At 28.9% G+C, this 27,329-nt stretch overlaps 3 protein-coding genes across 3 annotated transcripts; all 3 read left to right on the top strand.

The window, feature by feature from the left end:
* On the top strand, positions 1-320 carry OCT59_015254 (uncharacterized protein; the record flags this gene model as incomplete). Its single annotated transcript, XM_066139897.1, has 2 exons — positions 1-73; positions 148-320. The coding sequence occupies 2 exons, from the start codon at positions 1-3 to the stop codon at positions 318-320; spliced, it is 246 nt and encodes an 81-aa protein (XP_066002728.1).
* Positions 321-2,201: 1,881 nt separating this feature from the next.
* On the top strand, positions 2,202-2,702 carry OCT59_015253 (uncharacterized protein; the record flags this gene model as incomplete). Its single annotated transcript, XM_025323886.1, has 1 exon — positions 2,202-2,702. The coding sequence occupies one exon, from the start codon at positions 2,202-2,204 to the stop codon at positions 2,700-2,702; it is 501 nt and encodes a 166-aa protein (XP_025188961.1).
* A 61-nt stretch (positions 2,703-2,763) lies between these two features.
* Positions 2,764-3,460, top strand: OCT59_015252 (uncharacterized protein; the record flags this gene model as incomplete). Its single annotated transcript, XM_066139896.1, has 2 exons — positions 2,764-3,298; positions 3,453-3,460. The coding sequence occupies 2 exons, from the start codon at positions 2,764-2,766 to the stop codon at positions 3,458-3,460; spliced, it is 543 nt and encodes a 180-aa protein (XP_066002727.1).
* Between the last annotated feature and the right edge of the window lie 23,869 nt (positions 3,461-27,329).

The raw sequence follows: 27,329 nt of genomic DNA, 5'->3' as shown, positions 1-27,329 counted from the left end.
ATGTTGGGTTCAGATTCTTTTCTTTTTGTAGGTTGTTTCAGTTTTGTTGCTTCAGAGTCTTCTTTTTTTGTAGGTCAGTTTTGGATTTATTTTGTTGTTTTGGTTTCTTTTTCATTAGACGCCTCATAATTCTTTTCTTTTATGTAGGTCAGACATTCTGGAGTTCTCTTTCTTTTTTTGTAGGAATGCTGACCTTTGGTGACTTGGACGATTGCAGATGGGGGGTTTTGTTTCCAATCTTTTTTTTTGTTCTTTTAGGTTGTTTGACTCCAAATGAACCTGAACTTATAGATAATTTAGGTTGCAATAGGTGGTTTTAATAAAGAGGGAATTTTCATAATGTATTTGTACTTTGTTTATTTTTTATTTTTTATTTAATTTAATAAAGTGAAATTAGATTTATGTAAATACAATTATAGTAAACTGTAATACAAATAGTAAATTCAGTGACCAAATCGTATAAATTTCGTGATAAAATCAGTGATCAAATCATGTAAATTCCATATTAATCCCGTGCAAATTCCGTATCCAAACCATATTTTTGGTGATACGGAATTGTGCATTTTTCCGTATCCTATTATGATACGTTATTTCTAAGGAAAAAAAATCGTATAAAAACTTTATAAAAAACGTATCCAATTTTTTTATAGGGTATAGGGAAATAATGTTTGTTGTTTGAACACATTTGTAAACCTCGGTGATATTCCATGAGCCATTACAAGGAACCAAAATGAGCGTTCGTTTTCTAGGCGTTAAAAATGTTTGTTCCAAAGGTTTTTCATGTGGGAATAATAATAGCATCTATAAATGATGCTAATCGAGTATGGATTATTGACTTGTTCTATTGTTTTCCCTTAGGTCGCCTGATTATTGATTGTGATCCTACGAGATAGTCCATTCGTTCTACAGTCGATAATAGTAAACTGATATTCTTTTTGATGGAAGGTGTTTTGTAGTGTAGGCGAGTAATGCCGGGAAATTGTAGTGGGTTAGTAAGTCTTCGATTATAATTCGATAGGATTCCACACAGTTTAATATACTATACAATCAATATTTTCTACTTGGTAACGTAATATATTTGTATTATAGCCACATCATCTGATCATTCATTTACTGAATTTACATCAACTGATAACCTTTATGTTTATACATTTATGGAAATTTGAACGGCCAAATAAAAGTTGAGAAACAATTATATATATTTAATCCAGTTTTTTTTTTATTTCGTCCAACAATATTTGTATGAAGTTATTTATTATTAGTAACGAAAAAAGAAAAATACGAAAAAAAATTTTTATTTTTTATCAGTTTTTTTTTTTAATTTGATAAATTTTATGTAAATTTTTTTTTTTGCGTAACATGCATAAAGAATCGTGTAAATATTTTTTAAAAAATCGTAATTTGCGTAACATGCGTTAAAATTTTTTTTTATGAAGAAAAAATATATATATATATATATATATACAAAGGCCATCAATTCATAAGGAAGAAGAGTAGGCGTAATACTCTTAGATTTATTTATTCCTTGGATCTTATAGTCTAAAATCTAAGTTCGCAGGCAAAGTTTTCATGTACCGTATATCACTACCAAAAAAGAATATACTTTGCAATGATCATTTAACCGGGAGTCTATGGGTCACTTTATTTTAAAAAATATAAAAAAAATTGTAACACTATATTCTAGAGAGTAAAGTTATTGTCTCTTTACTCTACGATGATATGATCGGCAAATTTTCTCTGTGCCGATCTTTCACGGACCACGGCTTAATGCTTGGATTTGATTAAAAAAAAAAATTACATATAAAGGTTGAAATAAAATAAATTTATAAGTAAAATTTGAAGGTACATCATTATCTGGAATTTCCAATTGGAATAAAATGAATAATCGCACTAAAAATTGATGCCAGAAGATGAATATGCATGACAGAAGTCTAAAACATTGCATAAATATTCTTTACATCATACATAATCCATGAAAAATAACAGACCAATCAATAATCGAAATAATTAACTCTAATAAACTACTAGAATATCACGTGAACACATTAGGGAAAATAACAAGACATGGTAACGAATACACATATGTAGGATTTTTCACCGAAACAGCCAAAAACAACTTTATAAAAGACGGAAGAGTTATAGCCGGCATAGGACAGTTCAAAGATCTAGACTGGTTAAACAAATTAAACAAAGACATCACAATGTCTATAACAGGCATAGACGAAAAACATACAGATATAGACGAAGTGATGAAAGAACTAGAGAAGAAATTAGGGAAAATAATAGACATCAAAACAAAAGATAAGATACGAGGAATAGTCAACATGAGAATAGTAATGAGGATAAAATGCACGGAAGAAAAACTAATGAATACTTGGGGAATTTTAGTAAATGGAAGACTAATCAAAGTAGCACCGGAGAACTACAAAAATAACGTGATTAACCAATGGGGAAGAATTAGTGCAAACATAATCGACATCCCATTTGAAATCGATGAAACAGAATTCACCAAACAATTGAAGGACGCAGGAGCAAGATATTGGTATAAGCTTAACGATAACAAAAACGGAACATACAAACTCATCACGTATTTTAACAATAAAGAAGAAAGAAAAAGAGCCACTAGCAAGAAAATAAAAATAGGAGAACAAATATTTACGTGGTTTTTTTGGACCGATGACGGAAGAAATGACAATTTTTGAAAAGGATATAGGGGATTTAATAGAAACTTTTGAGAAATGCAAAATAACAGAAATTACAACAATGACAGATGCAACACCTGCAAGAAAACAAATCACAAAACGGCAGATTGTTATTTCAACAACTCAAGAGATAATGATGAAAGAAATGCGAGAAGGAACAATTGGAATGACAACACACAACCCAATAGAGGCAGATACGACGACGAAGGAAATTTTTTTCGACAACAGAAAGGAAACAATAATAGACAAAGAAATAATTACTTCGGAAGATATAATGGAAATGGATATAATGGAGACGGAAGAGGACACAACCCAAGATTTAATAAAAGAACTGACAAAAATGAGTTTGGAAGAAGAAGAAATCGATACAATAACACCAAACAACACGACCAATACGATCAACAAGATAGACACTACAACAACAATGACAACTACTACAACAACCACAACGGAGGAGACGACGATTACGACAACGACAGAAATGGAAATAGAAGAAGCAATGGATACAACAATAGATATCAACAGAGAGACCAATATGAAAGAAGAGCAGGAGCAGGACGACACCAATATTTCGGACAATATTAACCAAAGAGAAAGTAATAAGGCTCTGGAAGAGCCAGGAAAAGGAAAAATAACGCAAAGCGCAAAGAAGGAAAATGGAAAAAATTCAAAAAATAAAAAAGGAAAAAAATGGGAAAATGAACAAAAAATAAAAAATAACAATATTAAAATAGGTTGTATAAATGTAAGGGGAATGAATGATATAAAAAAACAAGGAGAAATAAGGAATTTTTTGGGAAAAGAAAAATGGGATATAGCAATAATCAGCGAAACTAAACTCAAAGAATCAAAAGGTAAACATATATATAGCGACTGGAAAGATTACGAATGCATTAATAGTAGCTACAACAATGAAAATACAAAAAATGGGCTCATAATTTTACTAAGGAAAGAAATTAACGATAGAAGATACGCGATAGAAAAAATAGACGGTCACGTGATTAAATTAGACATTTTATTCAGAGGAAACCAAAAGAACATTCGAATAATAGGTATATATAACCCAAATGATGACAAACCAACAACCACCTTGATAGAAACAAAAATAGCTAAATGGATGAACGAGGCCATAAATCTAGAATACGAAATGATAATTCTGGGAGATTTTAACGAATCAGCCAATGACAAAAAAAAGAAAAAGAAAAGACCACTGACAGCGACAATAAAACAACATGGCTTACAAGATGTTCACGAATGTCTGACGGCGGAGAAAGATATGCTAGATACCTGGAGGAGTGGAGAATATTCGTCCAGAATAGATTTTATTTTCTTAAGCGAAGGCGTTGAGATCCCCCAATTCCCCCTGTCATCAATTTACAAGGTTGCCACATCGAACGGGCATTCTCATGGTCAAACGAACGAATGAGCGAACAAACAAACGAACGAACGAACAATTAAACGAGTGAGCAATTAATTAACAACATGATTAACAACGACATACAACAACATATACAACATATAACGACAACATTCTTGGTTCACAAAATAAATAGCGTTAGTAATATAAAACATTAAACGATATAAAATAAAATGTACTCCTCTTTCCTCAAATTATATCCACTTTTACCTTTAATTTCAAAATTCAATAGCTCTCGCTACGAATTATCACTTTTCAAAACATATATTTAAATCTTCTTAAAATTTCATTGATTAAAAATTAATTAATCCAACATTAATTAAAGTTTAGGGCGAACCTATTACCTTTAATTAATATTAAACTTCATTAACGAATAATTAAATGAAACTTATATTTTATTGAGTTCTGTGGATGCGAACTAAGGAATTACCTTGAATTCCGTTCTCTATATATACAATTTTTATGCTACTTTCTATTCTATCTATATACTATCTTTTATATTCTTTACATATTATCTTTGAACTATCTTTCTAATATACTATCTATATTTTAAATACGCTATCTTTTAATATGCTATCTTATATATTATTCTATATATTATCTTTTCTATTATTCAAATATTACATCGTAAAGAAATAATTTATAACCCATCTTTTATGGCTGTGCTATCTTTTCTTTAAAACAATCTTTCAAATATTATGTCGTAAAGATATAATTCATCTTTTGTGGCTGTGTTATCTTTTATATATGTTCTTTTTAATATGTTATCTTTTATATTCCATCTTTATGCCATCTTTTCATATTATCTTTTATATTATTTTGTGTTCTTTAATCTTTCCGAAATTATTTTATATGTTCTTTTAATCCACTTTGTGTGTTTTGCCTATAATCTATCTTTCGTGGCTTATAATTATTCTTTCTAATCGTTCTTATTATTAAAGATCGCTAAGCCGCAAATGATCGACTCTATTTATCCTATTGGTTCTTTGTCAATCATTCAATAAATATTACATCATGTAGATCATTACTCTTCTTAAATGTTTATCCTTTTCGGCTAATTATTTATCCATCCACGCCAATCCATGATTAATTTGTTCGTTCTTAATACTTGATAATTTACATTTGGCGGTTGAATTTTATCTTCTTTTCGTACTTGATGTTCGGCCGTTTACATTATCCCCCTCTTCGCTATTTGTGACCTCACAAATAACTTTAAAAGAATCGAACTCGGGTCTCGTTCATAATAATTTTAATCGAATCGAACTCGGGTCTTATCGAATACCTCTTTTCCTTTAATTACTATTTTTGGTGTAAATCTCCCTCGATCATAAAATTTCTTTAACCATTCTCCATTTTGTGGAGTCTTTAGTATTCTTCCATCCAATTCTTTGAGTTTATATGCCCCATTTCCAAATTCTTCGTGAATTAAATATGGTCCTTTCCATTTGTTCTGTAATTTTCCAGACCATTGTTTTTCTCTCCACGCTTCGTATAATAATACTTTTTCTCCTATTTCAAATTTAGGTTTCCTAATTCCTCTTTTGTCATGTTGTTGTTTTTGTTTTTCTTGAGCTTCTTCCACGTTCTCTTTTATTTTTCTTCTTATTACTGGTAGCTTCTCAATTAGTATTTTTACTCTATCAGCTAATGTTATCTTGTTTTCATCTTTGTCTAATGGTAATTTCGCTCTCCTTCCGTATGTTGCATAAAAAGGTTTAATTCTTGTTGACGATTGCTTCTTTGTTCTGTATGCAAATAATACGGATGGTATATGTTTATCCCAGTTTTCTTCTCCTAATTTGGCTAATCCTTCGCATAAAGTTTTATTGAATCTTTCGACCAAACCATTTGTTTGTGGCCTATATGGTGTACTTAATCTATGATTTATCCCACATCTTTCTACTAATTCCTCCATCATTTTATTGTTAAAGTGAGTCCCTCTATCGCTAATTATTTTCTTTGGACATCCATGTCTACAAATTATGTCTCTCCAAATAAATTCTACCACTTCTTTCGCTGTAGCTTCTTTTAGTGGTGCGGCCTCGGGCCATTTCGTAAAATAATCCATTGCTACTACAATATACTTATTTCCCTTTTCCGTCTCTTTTAATGGTCCAACTATATCTATCCCAATCATTTCGAATGGTTCATTTATTCTTATTGGTATTAATTCGTTCTTTCCTCTTGGTTTTCCTCTCATTTGACAATTCCAACACGTTCTTACATATTCTTCTACATCTTCTTTCATATTTTTCCACCAATAATTTTCTTTTATTCTATCTAATGTCGCTTCTATCCCAAAATGTCCTGATAATTCGTTATCGTGCATCATGTACATTAATCCCTCGTATTCATAATCCCTGATTACTCTAAATTTGTTTTGTCCTTTTACTCTATATAAAATTCCCTCTTTCAATTCATACTTATTTTCTTTTTCGATATTGTCAATTATTCTTTTGTAATTATTTTCTTCCATAATATTTCTTTGTATATTTCCGTTCTACCTATGGCTATCTCTATTTTTATTATCTCCTCCTGTATTTCTTTAATTGATGATTCTTCCCTTTCGTTCCAATCGTCAATTTTATGTTACCTAACTTCCTGTTTTTATCCTTTAATTTGATAATTTCTTCTTGAATATTTCTTAATGCTTCAATTGATGCTTCTATTTCTGAATCCGTTGTTTTTATTATTTGTTCCATATTTTAATTCTGTACTTTTCTCCATTTTTCCACCTCTTTAAATACTTTTCTCCAACTACTATTGTCATTTTTAACTTTTACTCGACTGTATCTTTTGGTATCTTTGTACACACTCTGATTTTCTTCAAACATCTTAACCATGTCCAAATATTCATCCTTCTTTAATGTTGGATATGATGATTTTTCCGTTTTCTTTGTTTCTCTCCCAATGTAATTTTCCCAACATACATTGCCATCTTTTTCTAAAAATATCACTATTGATTTATCTATTGTTTCTTTCAATCTGAATATTTCTTTTTCCATCTCATGATTTCCATGCGGAGTAATTAATCCTCTGTCAAAACTTTTCGTCTTTTGATAATAATATTCACAATATGGTGATTTGTCTAAAATTATTATATCTGTATCTTCATCATATTCTAACATTCTTCTATTTATTTGTTCCACTACTTCTTTTCTGAATTTCCATTCTGTATCCATCTTTGATTCATAAAATTCATCTTTGTCTTTTCTTCTTCTTTTATAAGTATTGAATCTTACTTTTAATCCTTGTTTTTCCCATTCTCCAATTAAATTTTGCACTATACTTGTTTTTCCTAATCCATCTACTCCGTCGATTATTACTATTTCTGGTTGATCTTCTACTATCTTTAATAATCTACTTAATGCGTCGGCGTTCGTGTTTTCTTTTCCCGATCTATGTATTACTTCAAAATTATATTGCTGTAATTCCATTACCCATCTTGCTCTTTTTCCTTTTGGTATTTTTGCATTCATTAATCCTTTTAATGCACTGTGATCTGTTATTACTTTAAATTTTCTATCGATTAAATATTTATGAAAATGTTGAATTCCCCAAACTATTCCTAAACATTCCAATTCTGTTATCGGATAATTTTCTTCTGCTGGTAATAAACTTCTACTTGCGTATGCTATTACTACTTCTTTTCCTTTTTCATCTTTTTGACTTAATACTGCACCTAATCCTTTCCCTGATGCATCTGTTATTAATAAAAATTCTTTCTTCCAATCTGGATGTCGCAATATTGGATATTGTATTAACTTTTCTTTCAACTTTTCGAACGCTTCTTGTTGCTCTCTTCCCCAAATGAAAGGTATTCCCTTCTTTCTTAAATCACTTATTGGTCTTGCTATCTTTGAAAAATTCTTCACGAATTTTCTGTAATATGAACAAAGTCCTAAAAATGATCTTACTTCTTTCACCGTTGTTGGTGCCTTCATTTCTTTTATCTTTTCTATCTTTTTATCGTCTGGCCTTAATCCATCATTTCCTACTATATGTCCTAAAAATTCTATATTTCTTTCCAAAAATCTACATTTCTTTAATTTTATTATTAAATTATTCTCCTGTAACTTCTTTAATACTTTTTCCACATGTTCCATATGGTCTTCTAAATTTTCCGAATATATCATAATATCATCGATATATACTACCACAAAATCATTTATGTATTCTTCTAATATTTCATCCATTAATCTTTGAAATGTTGCTGGTGCGTTCGTTAAACCGAATGGCATTACATTATACTCAAATAATCCCTTTGAACATACAAATGCTGTTTTTTCTTTGTCTTCTTCTTTCATTTCTACTTGATTAAATCCTGCTGCTAAATCTATGCTTGAAAACCATTTTGCTTTTCTATATTTGTCTAACAATTCATCCATTCTTGGTAAAGGAAAACTATCCATTATAGTTATCTTGTTTAACTTTCTGTAATCAATACAGAATCTATATTTTCCCGTTTTCTTTCCTGCTAATGTAACCGGTGAACTCCACGGACTTTTTGATTTTCTTATCCTTCCTTGTCTTAATAACTTATCTACTTCTTCGCTTATAAATTTTGCCTTTTCGTCTGTTTCCTTGTATCTTCTTTGTTTTATCGGTTCTACTCCATCTTTTATTTTTATCTCATGTTGCGCCGCTTTTGTTCTCCCTTCTATTTCTTTGTCATATTCCAAAATATCTTGGTATTCTAATAATAATTTTACCATATTTTCCCAAATTGGTTCTTCTACTTTCCCTATACTTAATTTTTGCATAAATTTTTCACTTGGTTCGAGCATCTTTTCCGTCTCTCTCTTCAGAGCCAAGACTCTCTATTTAAAATTCTGGTGCATTTTGAATACCTCTCCCTCATCGTTACTTTCATATTCTTCATCGTCCTCACTCTCTTCGCTTTCATATATTGCTTTTCTTTCATATCCTACTGGGATCGTTATTATTTCTCCCTGTTTTTCTATTCTTAAGGTATGATCTTCAAAATTTATTTTTGCATTATACAACTTCCATATGTCATTTCCCAAAATTAGATCCTCTTCTTCTGAATCGATTACTTCGACTTCTTTTAGTATTTCTAATTCATCTTTGTATCTTAAAGTTATATTTGCCTTTCCTAACGCTGCTATCTTTTGCCCATTTGCTATTGTACATCTAAATTTACTTTTTCCAAATATAGGTATATTCAATCTTCTTCTTAATTTATCCGTTATCACGCTTACTGCTGCTCCGGTATCTATTATTACATTCACTAATTGATCTTCAACTTCTAATTCTGTTCTCATTGCTGTAGTTCTTTTTTCTTCATCTTTCATAGTTCCCACCGAGTGTAGTCAATTTTTCTCATTTATACTTCTTGGTCTATATGTTCCTTCTCTTAATTGTTTATGATACTTAGCATTTCCATTTATTAATTGTCCATATGTTATATTCGCTCTACAATTTTTCACGTCTTCCACAATATCATAAGGTGGTATTCCGTCAGTTAATCTTGGTCCATACTCCCTGGGCTTTGTTGGTCCTCCTGCTTCTCTCCATTTTCTTAATCCTTCTGTTGGGTCGTAATAAGCTTGCCTTTTATTACTCCATCTCATTCCTTTTGGTCCTATTGGTCTACCCCCGTTTTGTTCTGTTCGTTCAGGTATATAACTTGGTGCCGTTGTACCACTTGGTATTTCTCTATCATCCATTCTATTTCCTGCTTCCCTTAATTCTTCTTGTAAATTTCCCTCTTCATTATTATTTTTATATCCCACTATTGGACTCGTTCTTCTTGATTGTCTTCTTCCTTTTACTGCGTCATCTTTTGCGTATAATTCATTATGATAATTTAATTCTCCATCTTCATAATCATCATAATAGCCTTGTGTGTAATATATTCCGTTATATTGTGGTTCCTCGTATCCATATTCATCATAATAATATTCTTCTTGATCATCATATTCGTCTATCATATTTACTCTTGCATTCCTTCCTTCGGGACAATTATTCCTGTAATGCCCCACTCTATTACATCCGAAACACGTTGGTACCCTATTCTGATTTGGTTGATAACTATTCCTATTACCATTATTTAATCTCCTTCCCATATTTGGTCGATACCTATTCCTATTATCGTCATTTAATCTTCTCTCCATATTTGCTACCATTCTTTCTAATTTACTAATTTTCGCCTTTTCTTTAAGCATTTCAGCTAATTCGTCCTCATAATTTTCGTTCAATGGTTTTGCGAACATATTCTGTCTATTATCATCTTTTCCGGTGTCTATCCTTGTACTAATTGGCTGTCCTATTGCTTTCCTAATAAATTCGTCCTTTGCACCTTCTTCTCTTACTGCTATTTCTATTGCCCCATTTAAGTTCCCTGGATTCTGTCTTCTAACTTGATACCCTATTGTTGGTTCTAATCCTTCGATATAAAAATCTACTTGATATTCATCTGCTAAGGCATGTCCCCTAGTTGCTATTCTTAATATTTGTCTAAATCTTCTTGTGTATTCCTCAACACTTTCATCTACTTCCTGTCGAGTTTTTCTTAATTCTAGCATTTTCTTTCTTCTAACATCCTCTCTGGTAAATCTCCTTTTTATTCTATGCTTTAAATCATTATCATTATCTGCATCTGCCCAATTCACTAAGTGACCCGCATTTACTTCTTTCATTTCATTATACCATTGTGCTGCTGCCCCTCTTAAATGTGCTGCTGCGTATACCGCTTGTCTTACGCCATTAGCTCCCGCTGCTTTTCCGACTGCTGCAAATGCTACCTCGAATTGTCTAACCCAATCGGTAACATCTTCATCTTCTCTTCCATAAAAGAGTGGTATACTAATTGTTCCTCCTGCTTCATTCCCTGCATTTTCGATCCTTTCTATCAAACTTCCTCCTGCTCCTACTGCTGCGTTCAAAGTATTAGCTGGATAACCTAAAGCATTCTCTATTACTCTTTTTATTTGGTTCTCAGTTGCCATATTTAATATATTCTCTTGGAATAAATCTCGTAAATTGTAATCAGATAATTCACTTTCGTTGTCAGAATTTTTAATATTCAATGAACTATTCGTATCTGAGTTTTGACTTAAGTCGCTATCCCCTCTATTTATAACATTTTCAACTTCATCTTCAAACTCTTCTTCGTTAAAATTTTCAATATCTTCATCCCATCTTTCATCCGGACTTAGTATTTCTCCAATCTTTTCTGAATCATCTGTATTATCTTCTTCTGATTCTTCATTATCGCTTCTTTCACCACTTTCTTCACTATCTATTATTCCCGCTTGTTCTTTCAACAACTTATCTAATTTTTTCTTCAATTCTTTTTCCGACTCATCTTTATTTTCTTGAAAGATTTCAATGAATTCTTTATCTAAAATTTCTCCATCTGTATATCCCATACTAGTTAATCTCAACAATTCTTCTTCAGTTATTATTGTTCCAATATCTTCAAAAATCTTCTGTAATCTTTTTACCCGATCATCAATTTCATCGATATTTTCTTCTTCACAATCTTTGCATACCATTCCTCTTACTCTAGACATATCATCCATCCATCCTAATCTAAACATATCATTCATCCATCTTATTTCGCATCTTTCGCACCAAGTTGTATTCTTGTTCAACCACTTATGAATTTCTTTTCTTAATTCTTTATCTTCCAAATCTATCATTTCCATATATTCTTCCACAAATTCTTTAGTTACTATTATTCGATTATTTATCCCAAAACTCTTCATTCTTTGAATTTCTGACACATCTATTTCATATCCCAATTTTTCTAAGTTGTTTCTTAATTCTATTAGCTCATCTTGTTCATTCTTCTGCGCTTCTTTAACACATTCCCCGCATTCGCTATCCGCTTCGTCCATTTCGAACCTTCTATTACCACATTTTTCACATCTTATTGTTTCTTTTTCTAACCATTCTTTTATCCTCAATTCTTTTTCCCTTTCATCCAATTCCTCTATCTCTTGAATTTTATCCATAAATATTCTCGTTACCAATATATCCATTTCTATCATCAACTTTATTCCTATCTTCCAAATGTACCTCAGTTGATCTTCATCCATAACATTTGACCTTCTTCTTAATTCACTAAATTTCCATGATTTATCTCCTATTATTATCTCTAATTCTTCCTCGGAATCATTTTCCAATTCGTAACTTGCTGGACTATCTTCACTTTCTGAATCTTCTGGTTCTTTTGTAAATCCCCTAGTATCTATAAATATTCTTATTATCTTTTGCATCATATTCTTGTGATATTCGTGAACATTTTCTATATGTATGTTCTCATATTCTATTTTGGACATTAGTTCCTTTACTTTCTCCTCATTCATAGCTATTCCTTCTTCTTCATATAGTAACTCCCTAAACGTCTCTGTTGCTCCTGTCTTTACTCGTAATGGTCCAATTTCTTTTGATGTGATTCTATACCATTGCCAAAATTTCTCAAACCTTCTTTCAACATCCCAATCTTCCAAAATATATTTGTGTTCTATTAATTCAGGATTCCCAATTAATCTATCAAATACTTCATTCCCCAGATTTCTTTCAATACAATCTCTTACAATTACTAATATAATTGTTCGTAATCCCCTTTCTTTCATTTTTGGTTGTATTCTATATCTTATTGATTCCGTTATTCTATCCATTATGTCTCTACATTTCCCTTTATGTATTGTATCTTCTCTTTCTGAATTATTCATACTTAATAAATCTAATACTCCCTTAATTGTTACATCATTATATATTATTATTGCATCTTCAAATTTAAATAATGCATCCCAAAATTTCTTGAATACTATTGGTTCATCTACTATTGGATAACATAATTCACAATTTAAACATTCGTCCAATTCTTCCGTTCCTAATTCGTGTTCCTCTTTATGTGTTCTATATTCGCTTTCCCATTGATGGTACCATTCCATTGTATGCTTTAGTTAAATTGCTATGAATATCCATCCAGAATTTCAATCGGACTCCTCTCTCTATATATATATATTTCGCTCTTATCATTTCTATTTTTGATCTTCTAAACATTCTTTTATCTTTGAATAGATTACTTCTTCCAATCTTTAAATTCCATCTTTCGGTTCTATATATTCACTATGCCATATTTTACTATTAATTTTTGCTGCGCCTTAAAGTTTCAAAAATTTTTCTAAGTCCACGATCTCCTCAGGCTGCGGAGGTTTTTACTGCGCCCTAAAATTTATCTTTTATCACCGATATCCCTAATTTTACATGTCACATCTTTTTGTCACCGTAATTCCTAATTTCACTTATCACCTCTTTTTGTCACATCTTTTTGTCACATCTTTTTGTCACACTTTTTTGTCACCAAGATCCATAATTTCACATATCACAAACTTTATGAAAATTTTGGAGTTTTAAGGTTTGCGAATTTCCAATCTTTCTTATCGTCCACATAAATCCTTCTTGCTCTATATATTCTATACTATATAAATTAATCTATAACGCATAAAATGTCGTTCTTTTCAGATAAATGTCCTTCTTTTCAAATAAATGTTCTTTTTCCAAATAAATATTCTTTTTTAAATAAATGTTCTTTTTCAAATAAATATTCTTTTTTAAATAAATGTTCTTTTTCAAATTTTACTCTATTATTAAATACTGCACGTAATGTTCATTATACGGCTCGTTAATGTGTAAATATCCTTCTCTGTTATCTTCTTTTAACGGAACATTGTAATGAAAGCGTGAACTAGAACACTACACCAGGAACCCTCATCTGAAATGTAGTCTAGGACCTGTAACAATACAACATATCCGTCTTTTCCTCCTTCGTTGGCCGACTCGTCTCTTAACGGGTGAATCTAATCTTCTGAAATCCAGTTTCGAAAGTCATCTGCTATCCATAAAACTCATCTAAACCAACTTTCTTAAATTGGTGGACCTATACTGAGCTTATCTCTATCTTTTACCCTTCGGTCAAAGCATGATAGTTTACAGGTTTGTCCCATTTTATCCATCCAATGTTTCTTGATAGTAGGTGTCTTTACAATTTTCATTCCCCGTCCCCAAAGCAATTCACGTGTTATTGAGCTGGGTATCCAGATTTGACGTAACCCATACGTTATAATCTTTAATGTCGAAGAATAAAAATTTTCCAATTTCGAGCATTTATCCAAAATCCAAACTCAGAGGTAACCCATACCACACAGATGAACCCCGGATAATACATTGGTGTTCTCCATTATTAATCTTTATTCTAAAATCCATCTTTAACTTCCACATCTCCTTATGAAATTTCTCAGGTACTTTATTCCCGAAAGAAACATTCTTGTGCTTTCTATCGATTAAGTGATTACTTGCACAACTCCAAACTCCAATCTTTCGCCTTTTCAAGTTTTTAACTCGTTAAATCCTCATTGATTTATTGGTTCCTTTTGAACTCGTCAAAACCTGAAATCTAAAAATAAATTCTAAAAATAAAATATTGATTAATAATACCTATCAGTGACTTACTAACGAAATTAAATTTTCATGTTAATAATAATCATGTGATGATGATCATTTCCTTTCTCGGAGCATGCACCATATGAGATCCCCCAATTCCCCCTGTCATCAATTTACAAGGTTGCCACATCGAACGGGCATTCGTTCGTTTGACCATGAGAATGCCCGTTCGATGTGGCAACCTTGTAAATTGATGACAGGGGGAATTGGGGGATCTCAGCGTTCTTGAAGAAATTATAAGTTATGAGATAATGGATATAGAGGACTTCGAGACAGATCACAAAGCACTGACGATCAAAATGAAGATAAAAGAACCACTTGAAAGAAATAGATTAGATCACATTAGAAAAATAAGAAAAGAATCAAGACACATAAAATTCGAGCAAGACGACTGGAACATAATAACGGAAAAAGTGGAACAAAAGCTAGAAAATTTAGATGGAAATATGATAAAACAAATAAACAGAGAACAAATTTGGGACAAAATAGTAGAGATAATCGGAAAGGAGAAAAAAACAAGATTGGCAGAAATAAAGACAATAAGAAACGAAAGAAAGAATAACAAAACAATTCCAGAAGAAGAAAGAACGAACGAAGAAAAACTCGAAAATTTAATAGATGAATATGAAACCATGGAGAAAATAGATAACATCGAACATGGTATAAGGAAAATAGTTGACAAAGTAATAACGAGTTTATGGAGAAACAGAACTTCAGAACAATATGAATACACTTTTAAAGAATTCAACAAATATATCGAAATAGAAGAATGGGGAACGAGCGACACAGGAAAATTCAATGCAATTAAAATTAGAAATCTGATTAAAATCCACGACAGGATAGAAATACGAAGTAAATACAGCATCACAATAGACAAATTAAGAAAATACGATTTTAGAAAAGAATTAATAGAAAGAACAAAGACTAGAAAAGATATTATGAGAAAAACTTACGAAAAGATAATGAATCTAAAAATAGAAGTTAACATAAGGAAAAGAGAGTTATACTTAGAAGAAGATATAGGAAAAATGATAAATAGAATCTTAGAGAAGAAAAGAGGAAAAATTAACATGTCAAGCTTAATAATAAAAGAAAAAGATAAAATCACGATCGAAAAAGACCAAGAAGTAATCAAAGAAATAGTAACAAATCATTATAAAGGATGGACGAGGAAAAGAGAAATAGACCTGGACGAAATAGATTTCAATCATGAATGGCGAGAGATTTATAGCCCTAAAGAAGACGTGAACGAAGAAATTTATAAAAATTTAATGGATCCGATAGAAATGGACGAACTAGATTTAGTTTTAAGTAATTTAAAAACAAACAAAGCGCCAGGACAAAGTGGTATACCATACGACTTTTGGAAGAAAAGCAAGATACTGACAAGGAAAATATTATTAGAAATTATCAATGAAAGCATGTCCAAAGAAAATGTACTCGATGAATGGAAAAAAGGCATAATCTATCCGATCAATAAAACTACAAGATCCAATTGGAATCAAGAACTAAGTTTAACGAGGCCGATAGTTCTACTAGAAACAGCCAGGAAAATATGGTTTAAAATTTTGGTGAATAGGCTAAACGAAATTTTAACGAAAGAACAAATATTGACGAACACAAATTTTGCGGCACTTAAAAATGAAAGTATGTTAGAGCCGATTAAAATAATCCAAGCAATAATAGAAGACGCTAACAATTACAAAAAAGAAGCTTGGATACTTTTAATGGACATATCCAAGGCCTACGATTCAGTTAACACGACAATGTTAAAGAAAAGTTTAGAACGAATAAAATTGCCAAAAAGTTTTATAAACTTAGTAATGGATATATCATTAAATAGATCAAATAAGATTTTAGTCAATAACGAACTAACAGAAAGTTATCAGGTAGAAGACGGTATAGACCAAGGCGAAGTGTGGTCGCCAATACTCTGGAGAATTTTTTATGACGCGCTTTTATGTAGATTAAACGAAATAAAAGAAGAGACGGGTTACAGCTTACATGAGGAAAAAATATTTGATAAAGGAAATAACAAAAAAGAATTATTAGAAATATCAATAAACGTCACAGCATTTATGGACGACACAACATTAATTAGTCAAAACAAATAACAATTAGGAAAAATGATAGATATATGTCATCAGTTCTTTAAGATTAACGATATCAAGGCAAATATATCGAAATACGAGCTCATAAAAATAAATAATAAGATCAATGATTTAGTCATCGAAGGAGAAAAAATAAAAAAAGTCAACAATGAGGAAGGAAATAGATACTTGGGAATTTTCTTTCGACACGATAATAAAAGAGCCATATATAAGAAAAAAATAACTACAATAATAAACAGCGCATGTAATATATTCAATTGGAAAAGATTGAACGAAAAGCAGATTATCGCTGTATGGAATATCGTAATTATGCCAAGGATAGAATATCAATTGGCGGCAATCGTTCTGACAAAAGACGAATGCAACAAAATGATGACAAGGATCAATGCAATAATAAAGAAAAGAGCAGGTTTAGCGAAGTCAACTCCTAATTTCATAATTTACGAAAAAGATTTATTAGGCGCTAAACACATATACGATCTTCAAATAGAAATGTTGTGCAAAAACTTAAATTACCAGGCAAATGGTAATGAAAAACTAAAAATAATATTCAAAATAAAAATGACCCAAGAGCAAAACAAAATTTGGACTTCGAAATGTCCAGGCGAAATATCAAATACTAGTAAAAGGAAAAACAACTGGATTTTAGATGCGCTTAAAATTTTAAACAGCGATATCATCATTAGAAGATGATGTATCCGATAATATCACGAGGTAGTGATTCTAAGAACATAATCTATTAAGAAATCATTAATTTCTTCTTAAGTTACGACTTAACGGCCGCTATTTATTAAAAATGTTCAGCTTAATTAATTAATTTGCTAGTACCAATTTCATTTTGGTACAATTTATAACAGACGAGCTTTAAATTTTTTTGGGGAAAACGTGAGAATCAAAAACAAAGATCCGATCTTATGCTATTTTTAACGTATGAAAATACAGGCGTGTAACGACCGACACACCTCTACCGAATACTGTAGTCATTTTATTTGTCTACAATTATTTTTTGATGTGCGCAGTAAATTTTTGGAAGGTTTTAACCAAAAATAGAAGGAATGACCACGATTATTTGTTTTTCTTCGGGTCGTATTATTTCTGATACAATACATTTTTACATTGTTATGGCAAATTTTTTATCACCATTTTTCTCCGAGGATTTAACTAAAATTAGAAATTTTCATTGATTTTTATTTTTTTCGGGCTATATTTCAATGATATCACTTATGGTTGTTTGCGTTAATGGATAAAAAAAATAAAACATGCCTATAATCTTATTTACCATTAGAAGGAATTTTTTTTCAAATTTAATTAATATACAAAAATTAGAATTACGTAATAGCACATGGAAAAATAGATTTAATTGCCGAACGATACAAAGTGATCGGCAATCTATAATTAATTTCGACGGACTTTTATATATTAACAAGTTTTAATAATTTAAAATAAATCTCATTTCCTTTTCTTTCTTTCATCAATATAAAATAAACTCGCTCAATATTGTTACACAAACAGAAAAATCATTTAAAATTTCGCAAAGTAGACAAAATATAAAAAATAGTCATAATAGTAGGGATTGGAATCAGTTAATGTTAACCGGTTAATTAACCGGTTAAGACGGTTAACCGGTTAAAGGATTTTGAAAATCGGTTAACCGGTTAAAACTATATTTATCATAATCCTAGTCAGATTTATATAATGCGGCCCAGAGATATGTAAATTGCGGCCACGTGTTCCTAAACTTGAAGTTTTAATGCCGAATTTTTTTCTATTTATTTATAATAATTTTAGTGATATATAGTCTTCCTATAACTAAATATGCAAGTAAAATCAAAAATTGGTACAATTTGCAGTAAAAAAAGTTTTTAAAATATTTTTAATATTAACCGGTTATTAACCGGTTAAGACCCTTGGTTAACCGGTTTTTAACCGGTTAAGGTTTTTTTGGACGGTTCCAATCCCTACATAATAGAGCAGTGATGGCAAATGACTAGGTCATTTGCCCATTTTGAGATGACCCCCAAATGACCTTCGAATGACCTAGTCATTTGGGTCATTTGTCATTTGAGTCATTTAAAATTAATGCTTTATAATTCAGGCCAAGATAATAATACCGGCCAGAATTATGAACTTGTGAAAATTTTATCCATGAAATAGTGAAATTGTATGAATAATTCTGGCCAGAATTATAATGTAATTTTTAAATGACTAGGTCATTTGCCATTTAATGTTGAAATGACCCAAATGACACGTGACTAGTCATTTGAGTCATTTGAGGTCATTTGGGTCACTGGCCAACACTGTTAAATAGAGTGGTTAATGATTGTAATAAGTAATATATTTATTTCTTTTTTTCGTATTTCTGATTGTTGTTACCACTTCAGCAAACCGCAGTCAAAATGATGGTACTTGAATTATGGGAAAAATCGCAAAAAAAATTATTCATATCTCGTATTAAGTAAGTAACGGTTATTAAATAGTAATATGTTATAATATATATTAGTCATGACTCATAAGTCAATGAGTCATGACTAATCGTATAATTTAGAAGAAACATTACTCATATTACATAAATATACTCCCAAAAAACAATATTTTACTTTTTTTTTACTTTTTTAAAAAAACATTTTTCACGATATTTTTACTTATTTCAATATTTGCAATATTTTTTCTACAATATTTTTACTTTTTTTCGCAATATTTTTACAATATTTATTTTTCGCGATAGTTTATTTTTTTAATTTTTTTTCTTACTTTTTTTACTTTTTTTGCAATATTTTACGCGATATTTTTCTTTTTTTTTACTTTTTTTTCACAATAATTTTTCTACAATATTTTTACTTTTTTTCGCAATATTTTTTTACACAATATTTTACTTTTTTTGCAATATTTTTTTACAATAATTTTTTTTTACTTTTTTTTCTTTTTTTTGCAATATTTTACGCGATATTTTTACTTTTTACAATATTTTTTTTTTGCTTTTTTTGCAATAATTTACAATATTTTCGCAATATATTTTTTACAATATTTCACTTTGTTTTTATAGGTTTTATATATTATTTACTTTACAACAAAAAAAGAGGGAAATACTTTCAAGCCGAAAGGCAATATTCAAGTGCTTCTTATCGGGCTTAGCTTTTTCCCACTCTCTCTCAAGAACACGTCTTCTTTATTATTAATTTATTAAAAAAAAAACAATGACCAGACATTCCTTTCCAAAATATTTTGGGTTTCAAATTTCAATATTAAAGGTATGTCGAACTGTTTTTGTAAAGCTAAAGAGAGTGGGCTTTGCCTGCGTTACCCTCGTTTCTGGTGATATATATATATATGGTGAACAAGTGGATGCAATGATCAAGGAAGTTATGGCAACCTTGTGAGCTGGCAGGTCTATCTATGATAACTCTGTTAACTGACGGACCTGGCTGAGATACGAATAAGATCTTCTCAGTGTCTAGGAGAGATGTCAGTGAAAGGACGCAATAACCTAAAGCTGTGTTTTTGTAAGTTCTTTCAAACAGATACTTGTAGCTTACTGCTACTTGATACTTTAGAAGGATACTGCCTCACGTCACCTACCAGATGGCGGGACAAAATTCTTAAGTAGAGTACTTAGCGAAAGCTAACCATCCCTTTAATTTATAGATGCCCTGCAAGAAATTTGTGTAAGAACAACATTTAGTTATAACAAAGAGTAGGATACCATGCCAACCCAATTGTTCATATTTTTTGGTTCAATAGTACAGTACCTTTCTTTATTTAGATCAACTGCATATTCTATGAACATGTTACCATCACTTTTTTCATTACTATTTTGATATAATACAGAGTTGAAAATATAATTTTATCAATGTTATAGGATATGTTGGTGACATTAAGACTCTTTCAGGGAACACAAATATGACTTCAGAATAGTGAAGGTTTAGTGAAAATTAAGAGACTTTGCTTTTATCCATTTGTAATTTTTACTTTTACAAGTTTATATAGCATAATAATAAAAGTTTTGGGAACCTTAAGGCCATGGGTTAAAGCTCCATTCCAGATGAATTTAAAAATTATTTCTTTCCAATTTTTTTTTAGTCACGAATTTAAATTTTCCTTCCATGAACTAATATAAATATAAAATATCATTTATTTGCTTATTAAAAGAAAATGGAGTTTTTTTTCAAGTCTTGTTTTCTCTAGATGATACTAATAAGTGTTTGACATATGTGAAACTTTTTACAAAAGATATTTTTTTTTCGCATTTTTCTTAAAATCAAGTTATTTAATATATATATATTCTTCTTTTTGCGCAGAAAATCTTGGCTTTTTTAATTGAAAAAATGCCATATAAGATTGAACTATAAATAATTTGCTTGATTTACTAAAAAAAATACCATGTTCCACAGTAAAAAACAATATTTTTTGCTCTGAACTTACAATGGTTGACTTACAATTGTTATATTACAATTGTTGTGTTATTAAATTAATTTTTGTTCAATAATTTGAATCACTTTAATTGATTTTTTAATAATGGTGAAATAATGGTGAAATTATCATAATTATCATTTAATTCTCAGAATTTATTAGATTCGTTATAAAGTCAGTGTTGGATTTAGATAATATTCATTGGCAAATTGAACATTGGACATCCAATTGTACAGGATCACTGGATTTGCTTTATAAGATTGTTTTGTTCAACGGAAATAAGACATATAGATTAGTATGGTGCAAAGGCATTGGGAATTTTAATAATTTCATCAAATTTTACTGTAAATAAGAGATAAAGAAAAGATAATTTATGCTCTTTAACAAATTAAAATAATTGAAATATCAATGAATATTTACAAATATTTCCAAAAATGTTACATACTTCTTTTTGTCATGTAAACATGAAAGTTATAATGAATAGATATGATCGTCTGTAGAAATATATCAAATATATCAATTGATGCAATGGAAAAACAAAATAAGAAATATTCATTCATCTTCTTTTGATAAACTACCTTTGCATAGATATTATTCATTATGTTATGGAATGAAACTGTGAGGCTTTGGGTTAGATATGAGTTTGTATATTTGGAGAGACTTTCTTAATAAAAGCAAGAACACATATTTTTATGTTCTTATGAAAAAGCATTTTCAATACATATACAGTATTTCTCTCTCAAATGGTTTAATAATTCGTAAAACAAAAATCTTTGCATCTTTATTTTACTGCCACATACTTTCCCCCATCTTGGTTATCCGTCATCTTTTTTTTTCAAGCATGTTTATTTGGTTTCAACTTCATCAAATACACATCTATTTATGAAAAAATGATAGTTGTATTATTTTACAGTTTCAATAAAAGGGGAAAGATGAAAATTTCTTCCCTTACCCTTGGAACTGGTAATTCTCTTTTACCGCCCAAAACTTATCTATGATGATTTACAAGATTCCAATTTTTTAGGTAAACATTTTTAATTAATATCTTTCAAATGGAATCAAAGAATTGGAAGTTGTACTAGTTGATTTTGGTAATAATTTTATTTGTATATAACTTTTTATTTTTTTTTTCACAACAAAATTGATCACAGAAAGTTGATGGGCAAGGAAGTTGAAATGCAAATATTTATTATTGTAAGCTTAAAAATATCATATCACTTAATAATCATTGCAACAATCAATATCATATTTTTTATTCATATAAAGTTTAGAAATCATCATTCACCTAATCATTATTACCTATTCAGCTAACTTTAGGCTAAATTAGGATCTAAAGCCGATCGATCTTTAAAAAATTCTAGAGCGCAAAGTGCTAATGCAAATTGGAATAATCTTGACCAGTGGTTAATGTTCTTTTTAATTGCTAATTCGGTTAAGATCAGCAGTGTCTTACTATGTAAAATCGGGGCAAAAAAAGAAAATAATTATCTCTTGATCCAATGATCCAATTTCAATGAACTTTTTTTTGTTTTATAGATCTTGATTTCCTCAATAAAATAAAAAATTTATTGAAATTGAAATACTAAATTATAAGAAAATCGTGAAAAAGTATTTCATATTATTATTATGACTAAATTTTAGTAAATCATAAAAAAAGAATTAATTCCTAATTCAGTGATCCAATTTCAATAATTTTTTTTTTGTCTTTTAGGTCTTAACCTCTTCTTCACAATAAAAAAAAGTTTGTCAATATTGGACTGCTAGATCGGAAGATAATCACAAAGATATATTTTGCCATATCATGAATCTAAAAATCGTCTGGCAAAATATGTTTTCGCAATTATCTCACGATCTAGAGGCCCAATTTTGACAAAATTTTTTTATTATGTAGAGATTATTGAGATCTAAATAACAAAAAAAAGTTTATCGAAATTGGATCACTGAATCAGGAGATAATTGTCTGCTTTGTTATTAATGGAATCTGATCGTTGTCAGTAAAATATGTTTTTGTGATTATCTCACAACCTAATGGTCCAATTTCAATGAAATTATTTTTATTTTATAAAGGTAATCCAGACTTACAGAACAAAAAAAAGTTCATCAAAATTGGATTATTAGATCATATGATAATTATTTTTATTATTTGCACCAATTTCCCCAATTTTACATAGTAGGACACTGCTGATCTTAACCGAATTAGCAATTAAACTATTTAAGAAATAATAAATTGCTACTGCATATAATAAACATGTAAATCAGTAATAAACAAATAAATTTAATATTATACATCATGTTAAAAATAAAATAATGGTAACCAACAAAATATATTAACAATTTTAGTTTATAATGATAAAATATTGCTTTTTGCCTTTTTCTTCAGGTTGCAGCTGGATTCTTCAAGTTGATTGGATATTCTGATCTTTAAATATATTACTCAGAATTTTCATTTGTATTCTTGTTCATAATTTATAATTTCTTTAACTGGAGAAATTTCATTAATGTTGGTTATATCATCTTTCTCAATGTCATCATTTTTTTTGCTATTTCCTTATCAACAATATGAATTGAATTAGTTGGTATTATTTCTAATGTAGTTTCTGATAAGTCTTCACCTAATTTAGTTGAATTATTGCTACTATTTTCATTCTTACAATTTCTTTGTACACGATGATAAATTTCAAATCAATATTCATAAATATCTATAATTATAATAAAATCATTACTAATTAATGAAAGTAAAAAGTTATATTCTAAGCAATTGTTCTTTTAAAATAGAGAACCTAAAAAATTAAAAAAAAATAAAAGTACAATAATCAAATCGTGTAATGTATCTCAACAGGACCCAGAAATATATATATAAGGGTCAGGTTAGAGTTCATGTATTTTGAACTAAAAAAATCATGAAAATCTTTCCTTTTTTAGATATTTTGGTAATGCCAGTCAGAATTTTATTTCCTATTATAGTAACGTACTGACATTATCATAATTCTGGCCCTGAAAAATGCGTACAGCTCATAGTAAAATTTTTTGCATCACCTGACCCCTATATATATATTTCTGGGTCCTTTCTCAACTTTTCAAACCTCATTTTACACATTTACTTGAATTATTAGTTGAGCCAAATCTTCAATCATATAACTTATGAAACTTCCGTATAAAATAATTTTTTCAGCTTCCTTAGAAAATTTAGCATTAAATGAATTAAACCCATATCTGTTGTCACTAACATCATTATTATTATTGTAATTTTACTATTATTCTTAAATCATTCACAAAATTCAGAATTTGTTTAGATTTATCTTGTTACACCACTAAAAGATTTGTTAATTGATTTAAATATAAAAAAGGAAAAGTTCAAATGTGAGACAATAAAAAATATATTACATAATTAGTAAATAATTAGTAAATCAGTACTAAATATAGAGAATTGGCATCCTAAAAAGGAAATTACTCAGAGACAAATCTTCTACATATATATATATATATATATATACATGTCGTACAGTTCAATATTGTCGGCCCACCCTTACTAGTGTTTGGATCTGAAGCGGTTTTATCCGGTTTTTATCCGGTATCCATTTCGGTTAATTCAGGATGGAACTATCAGAATTACCAATTTTTTGATTCATAATATATTAAATATTCTGGTCGAAATTATAGTCTATTCAGAGCTGAGATTTACAATCTTTTTTCGGCAATAATCTCATTTAAAATATTTAAGATTTTATCCGGATCAAAACACTAACCCTTACCATCTGTGTCCATATAGTATTTTTCTTTTTGTAAAAATTATGGAATATATAGTAATTTTAAACTATCTTCAATAAGTTAGTGTTAACTAAAAACAATTGTAATTTATTATTATTATTGTATTTTTTTTTTTAAAAAAAATCTAAGATTTTTTTTCATCATAAAATTAGGCTAGAATGACCATCAATTATGCCAAAAATAATCATAACTTTTTTTTCAATATACAATTAATTTATATAATCTTTATTAACTAAATTAGGTAATTAAATAATAGTATATTATTCTTACAATTCCAGTTTAACTAAACCAAAAAAAGATAGCATAAGTTCTCTTTTTTTAAAAAATTTGTAATCCAATGCTTTATTAATATTATAGAAAAATGATCAGCATAATCATGTATATATCAAATATAAATCCTTTACTAAACCATTAGATCAAAATTTAATTTTTCACTAATAAAGAAAATGAGTAAAAATAGTAAAAATAAAATATTGATTAAAAAATTTATGATAGTTGATTTGAATAATTAAAAAGTACAATAGGATAGATTTTTTTTTATTAAATATGAGAATTTTTATCTGCAAAATAATGATAAATCTTATCTAAGATACTGTATTATTTATTTAAATAAAACAAAAGTCAATTATTATAATTGTATGAGATCTTTTTTTTTTGTTAAAGTCATACTAAAATGATCAATATACAGTTATGAAAGATTTTTTCAATAATTTTAATTAAACAATTAAAAATGAACACAATAAAATAGATTATTTTTTTATTAAATATGAGAATTCTTTTCTTAAAATTAACAATATAAAACTATCTAAGATTTTCTTTATTAAATTAATAAAAGGTATAATTATAATTAATTTGAGATCTGAATTTTTTTCTTAAAATTAATAATAAATAATTATCTAAGATTTTTTTATTAAATAAATAAAAGGTATAATTATAATTAATTTGAGATCTTTTTTTTTTTGTCAAAAGTCATATCAACATACAGTTATGAAAGATTTTTTTAAATAATCTAAACAATCAAAAAAAATACAATAAAACAGATTATCATTTTATTTAAATATGAGAATTTTTCCCAAATAATTATCTAAGATTCTTTTTATAAAATAAATAGATAGAGTAATCTAAATAATTAAAAAAAGAATACATTAGAACAGATTCTATTTTTTTTTAATAATATATATATATATAATTATCTAGGTTTTTTTATTAAAAAACCAAAGGCATAATTGTTTGAGAACTAAGATTTTTTTTCATTTAAAATTGATCAAAATCTGAATAACAAAAATATAATAAAGTTCAATTTTACTTCGCATAAGTTAAACTAACTGAATTAAGTAAAGTAATAACTTTTTAGTACTTAGATTTATTTTGATCTACTAAACTAAAAAAAGAAATTAATTTCCTTTTTTTAAAAAAAAATTAGTAGTAATCTGGAAATAGCAATTTGATTTAATATAACTTGGTCTGTATATCTGATGTGTAAATAAACCAGTAATTAGATAGTTTCCTCACTCTCACGTATTATCATGACTTTATACAATCAATATTACTTTTCTATAGTAAAAATGTTATATATAGAAACATTAGAATTTAATGTACAATTTATTTATTATTCATTTCATGATCATGATAAATGTGGTTTTTATTAGACTATAATTTAACACTTGTTGCTTTTTCTCATGTCTAATGCACTTGGTTTTAGGAGTATAATATTTTAATATAATAACTGATTTTAATATTTTTTTTAAAAAAAAATTAGCAACGCATTTCTTTACTAATACCTGTAAATAATAGTTATTGGTTAGGGGGGGTAAAATATCGGTCACCCCGAATATATTAGTGTATGCCATTCACGTAGTCATCTTCTGAAATCTTCACCGCCATTACGAAATATCTATAAAAAATTTTTATAGCAGTTGCACTACCTTCAGGTAATAGATGCTAACCATATTCTGTTCCTTCTGCATTCTTACGTAAAAGCAATTTATACAAACTTTACAGTTTCATAAGAGTTTATCATACCTTTCCAAGTTCTTGAAATAGAGAATTTCACATGGTGTATATTTTGAAAATTTGAGTTGAAATTCGTGTATAGTTAACTCAAAATAACAACATGCAATTGCAATAATAAAACAATGTGTCCAAAACTTACAATATAATTGCATTTCATATAATCTAATTGTTCTAAAATCTGAATTTGGACAAATTTTTGCAAAATAGTTCATCATTTAATTTTGACATTTTGATAATTTTCAACTGAACTTTAATGAATTGGGACCAATCTTTAGTGAGGGACTGTGGCACAGAATTTCTCATCATATTCTTTCATTGCAATTACTGCATCAATCTTGTTACTGGGTGAACAGCACTCACCTGGTTTCTGAGAATTCTGATCTTCAGCACTCACTTTAAAGCATGTTTCATCTTAAGAATATTCAACAATAA

The sequence above is a fragment of the Rhizophagus irregularis genome, chromosome 23 (assembly GCF_026210795.1).
Source record: "Rhizophagus irregularis chromosome 23, complete sequence".
Taxonomy (NCBI): domain Eukaryota; kingdom Fungi; phylum Glomeromycota; class Glomeromycetes; order Glomerales; family Glomeraceae; genus Rhizophagus; species Rhizophagus irregularis.
Note: the sequence above shows the minus strand (reverse complement) of the source record. Positions and strands in the feature narration are given on the sequence as shown.